The 11,729-nt window shown below is 32.1% G+C and overlaps 1 protein-coding gene and 1 long non-coding RNA gene across 4 annotated transcripts in view; one reads left to right on the forward strand and one right to left on the reverse strand.

The window, feature by feature from the left end:
- LOC106868552 (G-protein coupled receptor dmsr-1) overlaps positions 1–10,174 on the forward strand; it is a 184,783-nt gene extending 174,609 nt beyond the window's left edge. For 2 of the 3 annotated variants that reach the window (XM_052972867.1, XM_014913861.2), the window contains one exon: positions 6,260–10,174. In XM_052972867.1, coding sequence (XP_052828827.1) covers positions 6,931–8,172 — 1,242 coding nt within the window. In that variant the 5' untranslated portion in view covers positions 6,260–6,930 and the 3' untranslated portion in view covers positions 8,173–10,174. Of the gene's footprint in view, positions 1–2,632; positions 3,209–6,259 lie in introns of those variants that run through there. The other variant, XM_014913864.2, reaches the window with a different exon arrangement.
- LOC128249390 (uncharacterized) overlaps positions 1–11,729 on the reverse strand; it is a 107,651-nt gene that overhangs the window by 67,240 nt on the left and 28,682 nt on the right. The gene's annotated exons all lie outside the window — the stretch shown is intronic.

Below are 11,729 nucleotides of genomic sequence, written 5' to 3' on the forward strand. Positions count from 1 at the left end.
ACCTATAGTACAAAGGATAATTATTATTATTATCATTATTATTATCAAAGTGGCGGCCTAGCTGAATCGTCAGCAGGCTGGACAAAATTCTTAGTGGCGTTCCTTGTGTCTTTACATTCCGAGTTCAAATTCCACTAAGATTGACTATTCCTTTCACTTTAATGCTAAATTATTTTCAAAAAAAAACATACACACACACAGACACACACACATATATATATATATATATATATATATATATATACATACACACACCATATATAATTATATAGAGAGATGGAGAGAGATTGTTACTAATCCATACAAGTAGTTATATAAAAGACAGTTGAAAATGCACATGGTATTATTTCCTCCCTCTCTTTATGTATATATGGCTATATCTGCGACCGTAAGGATTTTTGTCTCCCATATCAGCTTATTAAGATAGTGCTCTTGCGGCTAATGAAATATATATATATATATATATATATATATACTCATACATTCGTGTGTGTGTGTGTGTGTGTGTGTACATAGGTATTTACATATATTCACGCATACATACGTATTTAAGGAGAAAACTGCTTATTAATTATTCGGAATCACTTTTACTAAAAAGCAAGCATTAAAATCTACATTGCTAAGAATTCTTAAAGATTGCAGTTTTGATATATTTTTATCAAAATGTGATTTCGAAGTTTGTTTTCAGCTATTTATTTTTTAAATCTTACACTGCGTGTAAACGTATAACTCCAGTTACTCTTTTTCTATCTCATCTTTAAATATTTCAGATAGTTAATTCCTTTGCTGCGACTCCCACTGTTCCTGTTATCGTCGCTCATATGATGAGTCGCAATATAAAAGAAATATCATTTCGTATACATCTGTAGTTATAGGTTTATATAGGTTAGGAATAGTAAAATTTACAGATATATATGTATAAGAAATAAGTTATACAATCGCATGTTAGAACCAACAGTAAGTTTTTCAATATGATTTTCCCAGTACGTCCCCTAACATTTTGATGGTATCTTTATAAAAACACTTTGGATATCAGACATTTCGAGTCTGCAATTTTTTAAATAAAAACTTTTTTTAATGTGTTTCGCTTCTATTTGAAGTGTGTAAAAATATATTTTGTTTGCTTTGGAAACAGTTTGTTTTAGTTTCAGATAATTTAAAAGATCTATTTCAGTTTGAATTTATGACAGATAAAGTGTAATTACGAATACATTCATACCTTTCAAATGCGATTGAAATATATATCATTCAAAGCAAAACATAAACAAAATGTATTTATATACGTATGCTTTAAATGCAAACGAAATATATTTCTATACAAGACAAAATGGATTCATACACTACTGTATCAAAAGATTGATTTATAGACAACTTTCAATACAACATTTTCAACTTTAACCCTTTAGAATTTAAAGCGGCCATACCAGGCCCAAATATTTTACCTGTTTTATGTTCAAAATGGCCAGGTCTGGCCCCTCACATCTAACTTGCAATGTTATTCTAAAAATAAACAATCACATCATCAAAATCTCGAAGCTAAAAGATGTATATACATATGTACCCATCATGCGTATAAGCCCTTACACATATTTAAGTTTGTATATTTTTACACACACACACACACACACACATATATATATATATTTGGCACGCATACATTTGTGTGCATTCCTGTAATACCTTTCCATGTATCAAACACGAAACTGAGTACGACGTGGAAATACTTCAAATTTGTTTTTTATTCTTGGTACTTTTATCCATGTGCGGTTAGAAGATAGAAACCTGTAGTTTTCGCAGATCTTTTACTTAATATAGAAATCTAATGTTATGAAACTATTAGTTAGCAGTGAGCATTGCAGAAAAACCAGTATTTTGAAATCAAGCTTCCAATATATAAGTGTACACTTTATAAGAATATGCTGCATGTGCCAGAATAGATGTGCACGGAACAAAGAAATGTAGAGGCAGGAACATTTTATACTATTGTACAACAAACGAGAATGATACTGTGTGAATGAATACAGAAAGTAGGAAATGTTTACTGGAGTGTAAATATTCGAATATGCCTGAAAAGGGCAGTTGGGAAGCAAAATTCTGATAATGTTTTGTTTATGTCAGAACAACATGGATTTTACAATAAACAAATATGTATGTAAGAGAATATATTAAATGAAGCAATCAAAAGAAAAACGGAACACAAACTTTACATGTATGTATGTATGTATGTATGTATAAAGTCATAAGTGACAGAGGAATAGTTTGATGAAATTTTATTTGACAATAAGAGAATTCTAACATTACGACAAATTGTTTCGTAACTTAACATGTAAAAAAAAATTTATATCAGATCTAATAATAGATAAATTACTTGCATATCTGCATTAATGAAGGGTATTTTGCATTAATGCAGACATGTAAGTAATTTATTCATTATTAAATATATATATATATATATATACACACACACAGAAACATATATATATATATATATATATATATACACGCACACACAGAAACATATCTATAGACACACACATATATAGTACGAGGGGGATTTGAGGACACTTAACACGCAGCATCTCTTCAAACTGATTAAAATGTTTTTATTTCTTTCAGATTCCCCAATGGCGGATAAAATGTAACACAAGAAATGCAAGGACAAGCAGTTATTGCTATATGCGCAAAACACAGCGATTTAAAAATCGCCAACTTTATAAATGATACAAGATCTTTTGTACACAATACTGGAAGCCTCTGGTACAATTATTTCAATTGTATAGGAAAGAAAAGAACTATTGTAAACATTTAGACACTAGATGAACGCATCTATTCATTCAGCGAATTCAAAACATTATCAATGATGATCCTGGAAAATCAATGAAGGCCACCGGCAAACAATTTCAGGAGTTGGAGTGGACTTTTGGAACTTTGGTGCACAAGGAAGTTTGATATTAGTCGTATTTACTGAGAAGACGGTTCATATCTGCTAAGATACAGGAAAACCGCTTGATCCATGCTAGGCAGTTATTAACAAAGGTTAAAAACTCTCACGAACATGGCATGCGTTAATTCTTTTTCTGATGAGAAAAACTTCAATTAAAATCGAAAGTCTAACAGGAGAAATGAGAGATAGATACATGCAGATCCTCCCTATGTCTTCAGAGTGATGCATACTAAATCTTCAGCAACTATGAAGGTTTTAATAGTGGTGAGTATAGATGTTCGTGTCATACCATCTCACATGTTTCCACAGGGTCTTAGAATTAATGCTGATGGATACAGTGCCATACATTTTTCAACTAGACTCGGCACTTTCTCACAAAGCCCACAGAATCCGAAAATGGATGTCAGAAATGATGTTTACGATCATATAACACCGAATTTGTAGACTCCGAAATTGCCAAATTTCAATCGCAAGAACTACCCGGTTCGGAGCGTTGTTGAAATGGGATCTATTCAGCATCTTCACAATACCATAGCTTCCCTGAAGGCAGCCATTACCAACAGATGTCCTAAATGAATAAGGACCATTAAGTGCAGAGATGTCAACGATTCCCGTCTTACATTAAAGTAGTCAACGAAGCTGAGGACGAATTAGTAGAATCTTATAAGAAAGCTTATCGAGAACAGGTGCACAACTTTCTATTAAAATGCATTTGGTGTGTTAAGGGTACAGGTGTCTGAGGTATACTCAACCACTAACAGTGTAACTTAAGGAGTGGGTGTTTCCGGGGTTCGAACTTCAGAAATAGTCTGTTGAAATCGACAGATGATTCGTTTGTTCTTTTTATAGGTATAACTAAGTTATAGACACACACACACACACGTATACACGTAGACACAAACACATATACATACACACACACGCGCGTATACATACACACCCATGTGTGTGTGTGTGTTTGTGTGTGTGTGTTAATGTATGTGTGTGTATCTGTACACCATACGCATTCACAGACTGAACACTTTATTGAAACAAACTGCCAGAGGACAAACACTGTGTGATAGCAAGATGTAGATGAAGAGCTTTCATAATACAATGAGGAAGAAGAAAAAAAGAGCGTACGCTAAAGCAAAGACTGGGGAAAAAATCATCTGCTACACTGTTGTTGACTTATTCAAGGCGCTCTTAATTATCTTTTGTTAATGAAGTGTAGTAGCAGACTAACAAAGTAGTTATATATTGTGAAGTCACGATGCAAATACAGATTATTACTGTTTTGTGTATGTGTGTGAGATGTCGGAAATGACACAGAAGCAAATGAATATGAATGTTGAGAAAGCAAACAGTATCTTAACAATATAATAGCATACAATATGTGACATGATATCAATGCAGGTTGTCCCAAAAATATGTCCACACTTTAACTCAATTTGCATTTCTTTTTAGATTTAACATATCAGAAATAATGAAGGAAGCCAGACTAATCTTTGAACAAAGGAAATTTATCCGAAAGTGCTACAGGAAATATAGAAACACATTCGAAAAACAAAGACAGTTTGGAGACGGACGTCAAACAGATCAACCAAAGTGACTTACCATCATTCGAATTAGAAATAAGTTTGAAGTCCTCAAGAAACGTTTGGACACCGACGAGCCCCACAAGACAAGAAATGGTACGACAAATGAATTGTCAAAGTTCAAGAAAATCTATGCGGCAAACCAGTCATTAGCAAAGATATATTCCAAAAATAGTCCATGTTCTCAGTGAAGATAATGCGGGCCCCAGAGTAGAGTTTCGCGTGTGCATTTGGTAAAATCTGTAGAAGATGCACACATTCCGACAAAGATTGTTCGGAGTGATGTCGTGACATTTTAAAGTAAATGGCTCAATCTCTGCTATTGCACCTACTGGAGATATAGGAATTTTAAGGAAGAACATGGGAATTTTATGGAAGAACAATGTTAATTTATCAGGAGTTACAGTAGAGTGCGGCTTATCATCAAAAGGATTAATTGGACCGCTCTTTTTTGACAATACAGGAACTATTTACTTGAACTTGCAGCGAAAATCTCTCATGTCAAGTATTCAAAATGACTTTGAAGATGTGGAGTTTTACTTTTAGCAACATAAGATGCTTCCAGATTACCATAGTAATGTAAGGGTCTAAACTGATGAGATTTTGCCAAACAGATGGATTGAATGAAGAGGGTCATTTGAATACCATCCATGTTCATCGAACGGTTCACAACTAAACATTTTTTTTTTTATGGAGATACTTGAAAGATGAATTTTACAGTAGAAAATAATCAACAATTGAGGGTAGCCATAGAACGAGAATACGCACAAACGCTGAATGCAATGTTTCTGGAACATTTTTTATTTTAATGCTTTGCGTTCTGAGCAGTTGCTAAACTAGACCTGTCATCAGTATGAAAATAGATGTTCACAGAGAAATTAAATTCTGTCAGTATAGTCTGTTAAAAGTTTGGAAATAAAATACATTATGATAAGCATCCAATGTGCGTATACATTTTTTAGGACATCCTGTATATGACAATGCTTTTTTTTTTCCATAGGCGCAAGGTACAGAAAATATTCAGCTATACTTGATTGGATCTTCTTTTGTAGATGACAGAAGACTGAGAGTCCTGAACTTAGAACATAAAAAAAAAGACGAAACTAAATTCTGATGAAACTATATCGACTTTTGCCATCCGCGGCCCTCAGTATTGGTGTTATCCGTTACATGACGGGTAACAGTGGAAATATACTTTTACCACTGTGTATACTATCAGGAAATATAGCATAAATATAATAATTATAATTCAACTTTCAATTTTTTTTTTTGCTGCATGTATAAAATGAGGAGATTAATAATTTTCAAAAGAAAATCTATTACATTAAAATAAAATTAAATAAAACAAATTCTTCATTTGTATAACTCCCTATGAGAGTTGCACTGAATTGTTCAGTAATTATTTCTATATTTGAAGGCCTTGTTCTTAGGAATAAACATACAGTAGGTAGGTAGGTGGGGACATACAGACAGATAAATAGATAACATACAAAATCACGTTGTGAGTGAGAGAGAGAGAGAGAGATCATTTGTTCCATATGGAAATACTGAGTTTAAGAGCTATAATAATATTTACGAGTTTAAATATTTCAGGCTTCTTTCAATTTCCATTTGTATTCTTCGCTTAAATTATTCTTTTAATGTACTTTTCCAAACTTTCTTTTTCTCCCCCTCATTCTCTACCTTCACTCATTATTCTTTGAAACAAGCATTAATATTTTGTTTTTTCTCTTTACAGTTTGAAAGTCTCAGCAAATTTTGTGAAGCAAGCCTAAACCTACAACTTCTATTATTACTACAACTACTACTAATAGTACATACCTGTGCTGGAAGTTCAGAGATCTAATTTGATGAGATCACGAGTTAAGATGCTGCTCCAAGTTAAATCTGAACATTGTTCATGACACTGAACGTATAGTTCAAATATCGATACAGTCATTTAGCATTATATATATATATATATATATATATATATATATATATATATATATATTCATGAAAGATTCAACTGGAATAGGCTTATATTTAACCCTATTAAACACAGAAATATAGCACAATATACGTTATATAACAAACACACGTATAATATACAATATCCATACATTTACTTATGTAAAGATATATGTATGTGTGTGTGTGTGTATGTATGTATGTTGGTGAGATTCAACAGAAATAGGCTTATATATAAGCCTATTAGGCATAGAAATATAGCACAATATACGTCATACATGCATTAAACGCATTACATATGTATGTAAAATTAAATAATATATATTTATTTATCTATAATTGAAATATAAAGGAAGGCTAAAAAGTGAATCGGACTTCCTACCGTCCAAAAGGTTTTGTCGAGGCCTTTTTTCCCCACAATCATTTTCTATTGAACTTGACTTTGTATCAAAGGAAATCATGTCTGCCAATGGAAACCAAGGATTACCGGGCTCGATCGATTTTCTACCAGAGGGCTGTAATGTCACAGAAGATGACATCCTGATAAAAAGCTCCGTACAAGGACTGTACGAATTCAGCGAACGCTACGCCGAGATACACGGATATGTGAGCGCCATAGTATGTACTTTCGGTTTCATGGCGAATTTGGCAAACATTGTGTGCCTAACTCGGCGCAATATGATCTCACCGACCAATTTAATCTTGACGTGGCTTGCCGTAGCTGATATGTTGACGATGATGTCTTATTTCCCATTTGCCCTTCATTTCTACATTCTCCGTGACAGAGACATTCCACGTTTGCACACACGTAGCTACGGCTGGATTGTGCTCTTATTATTCCATGCCAATTTTACCATTGTAACACACACCATTGCCATTGGACTTACTATAGCATTGGCAATATTTCGATATATATACATTTGTTTTCCCATCAGGGGCAGTGAACTTTGCAGCATAAAACGCTCCAAGCAGACCATTTTAATTGTACACCTGAGCACTATAGTCGTTTGTATTCCAAACTATATTTTAAATACCATCGAAGAGTCTCCTCCAACCGGCCACGTTTACAGATATGTTCCCACAAGAAGTAACCTCTCTGAACTGAGCAACGTCAGTTCGATTCCCAGTCAGGAATACAGTTACAAGATAGGTACGAGCAGCTATATGTTTTCGCACATCATTCAAACTATAAACAATTGGGTGCAGGCCATTCTCATCAAGCTGGTGCCGTGTGTCACTCTTACCATTCTTACTATCATGCTCATTGTGGTGATGCATAAAGCCTACAAAAAGAGAATGAAGCTGAAGTCTCAAGGACGCAAAGATGAATCGGACCGCCATGGAGAACACAATCGAACCACAGGAATGCTATTGGCGGTTGTAATGCTGTTTCTATTGACTGAACTACCGCAAGGAATACTAACACTTCTAAGTAGCTTCATCGACAACTTTTTCCCCTGCGTTTACATGCCTCTTGGAGACGTCCTTGATATCATGGCACTCTGTAATAATGCTATTAATTTTGTACTCTACTGTACTATGAGTCGCCAGTTCCGCGAGACATTCGTGGCGACGTTCTTCAACTGCTGTCCGCAAAGACCAGGTTGGTTGAAGTTGAAGCTCATTACGGCCACTCAGTCTAGTAATACAGCCACAACAGTAAATAACCATAGCAACAACACAAAGACGACTAACGTGTAAAATTTTCATTTTCAGAAATACACAAAATATGGAAAAATGAATGAAATAAAATAAAGTACTATAGAAGTAATGTGGAAACAATGTGAAAACTGTACAATCTGGAAAATAATAAATGTAGATGGAGAAAGAAAAGAAATATGCCCATTGGCTTAAAGTGACTATACCGTGACGAGGGAAATCCACCCTCTGAATATCACACATTATATATAGAGAGACAATTGAGAGATATGCCACTGAGATATATCATACATATTTCAAATATCAGAAAATATTACTAACTTCAGCATATTCTGACTACAATATTTATCGAAAGAAGATCATTACGATTAACTACTCAAGTAACACAGCCACAACAGTGAATAACGATAGCAAGGTGACCAACGTTTAATTTCTAAATTCTAAAAAGAATAAAGTTTAACAATGAATAAAATACAGAAACAAATCATATAAAATGATAATTTGGGTGGCGAAAACGAAAAGAGGAATAAGAATGGTCATTACCTCACATTGATATCTTGTTGCGAGCAGTTTGACCATTGAGGGTAAAACAAATATGATCACAGAATATTGAAATGTATGCCACTAAGAAGATATGTGATCAATATCTTAAACGTTTGAATTTAGTGTACAATAACTTCACCACGATGTAACAGTACAAGAACTAAAATGTACACATGTACACAGTGTTAGTAGTTTATATATATATAGACATACAGATATATATATACATATATATATATATATATATATACACACACATAAACACACATATAAACACGTATATACATACATATATACACATATAAACACGTATATACATATACACATACATATATTTATATAAATACATATATATATACACACACACACACATACAGATATACAGATATCTATGCATATATAGATATATATATACAGATATGCATATACACATATGCATATATACATATATATATATATATATATATATACACACACACATACATACATACATACACACGAAATCCTATTAACATTTATTAAGAAACAAACCCTGAGTTTTCAATAATGATGCCAAGAGAATGACTTCTGAGATATTTTTTGTATGATGATGTTATTATATACTCCCCACCCCAACCACACGTCCATTCCATTGCATATTTACAGGCAGTAAAAAATTTTTACAATGACAAACACATGCATAAAAGACAAATATATACGCATTAAAACGTAAGATAATATTATACAAACACTATAAACACACCATAGAGTAATGCACACACACACACGCATTATATATATACGTGTGTGTATGTGTGTATGTGCGTGTGTATTGTGTAGTGGCGTACAAGCGCGCACACTAATGTAAAATAAATTCCCCTTCAATACAAACATTTTAATGTAATACATACAAATAGCCATACATATTAAAAGAACAATTAGGTCTAGCTGTAGGATATTGGAAGGAGAAAACAATCTTAAATGCTTATCACTGAATTGTATAACTCCTTACTTTCGCTAAGTCAAGTGTAACCGAGAAAAAGTTCTTTATATCTGCATGTGTATACATGTATATGTAAACACACATTATATATAAACAATGCCATATTCTTATTTATACAACATAATACACACACACACACACACACACGTAAAGATGCACAGAGATAGGGGAATAATCATAAGATCGACATGCTTTTGTGTGTGTGTGTGTGTGTGTGTGTGTATGTATGTATATATATATACACAGACATATATAGATGTGTGTGTGTGTGTGCATGTCTGTGTAATAGATATATAAAATATGATCATATAGATTAACAAACACAGATGGAAATACACATATTTACACACAATCTCACATTTCAATATTCAACTATAAACTTGATTAAACTAGAGAACAAGACCATACGATATTTATGAAGATAAAGATGTGGAAAGCAAAATGATATATCATTCGTGGAAAATAAACATGTTACAAGCAAACAAATTAAAAACATATCAAAAGAGAATTAAACAACAATATTCTATATATGCACTCTCTTGTATTGAAGCATTCCTTTCTGTATTCCTATCAAGCAGCTCAGAGATGCAGTTGGCAAACCCAATTTTAGATATATATCATTGAATAACGACATATGTATGTATATATATATAAGTATGTATATGTATATATATATATGTATGTGTATATATATATACATATATATATATACATATATAATCATGTATAAGTATGTATATGTATATATGTATGTGTATGTATGTGTATATATATATACATATATAATTATGTATAAGTATGTATATGTATGTATATATGTATATACATATATAAGTATGTATATGTATGTATATACATACATATGTATGTATGTATGTATGTATATACATACATATGTAGGTATGTCTCCAACTATAGCCTCGCGCCGACCAAATCCTTGTGAGTGGATTTGGTAGAAGGAAATTGAAAGAAGCCCGTCCTCACCTATATATATATATATATATATATATATATATATATATATATATATATGTATATATATATATATGTATGTCTGTGTCCCCAACATCACTTGAACACCGACGATGGTGTGTTTACGTCCCCATAAACTACCGGTTCGGCAAAAGAATCCGATAAAATAAGTACTAGGTTTACATATATATATGTATATATGTACATATATATATATATGTACACATACATATATATATGTACATACATATATATATATATACATACATATATATATATATATGTATATATATATATATATGTATATATATATGTATATATATATATATATATATATATATATATATATATATATATATATATATATATATATATATATATATATATATATATATATATATATATATACATATATATGTACTTATATATGTATATATACATGTATATATATATATATGTACATATATATGTATATATACATGTCTATGTATGTATATATATATATATATATATATGTATATAAAGATGTGATTTTTTTGTGTCTCATTCACATCTAACAAGCGTTCAAAATAATAATTTTTTACTATCGTCTTGGCCTAACAGCCCTTACCGTTTGTTCTCACTGTTCTGTCTTGCTTTTACTGTCTTGTTCTCACTGCCCTGTTCTTGTTTACACTTTCACCCTCCGCAAAAAATTCCGAACTTTATTTACATTGCTTTGAGGGAAGGACTGTTCCAACGAAGTCGCGTATTGTCCTTGCCTTCGAAATGCGGAGATGGAACAGGGACAACTGATGAAGGGAAATATTCCTTATGTTGCACGTCTCGTTTCTCTGTTTGTTTTTTGTTCGTTGTTCGAAAAAAATATTCGATTTCTGTCTTCGTCTTTATGTTTTCGTTTCTCATTGTGTTTAACGTTTTTTGTGATGTCCTGTACCCATATATGCACGTATGTATACATATAGATGTAGGTATGTACATATATGCATGGATATATGCATATATTTAAATATTTATATTATTATATATATATGCGTACATACATATGTATATACATGTATATACACATATGTATATACTTAGGGATATATATGTATATATA

Source organism: Octopus bimaculoides, chromosome 14 (genome assembly GCF_001194135.2).
Source record: "Octopus bimaculoides isolate UCB-OBI-ISO-001 chromosome 14, ASM119413v2, whole genome shotgun sequence".
Lineage (NCBI taxonomy): Eukaryota > Metazoa > Mollusca > Cephalopoda > Octopoda > Octopodidae > Octopus > Octopus bimaculoides.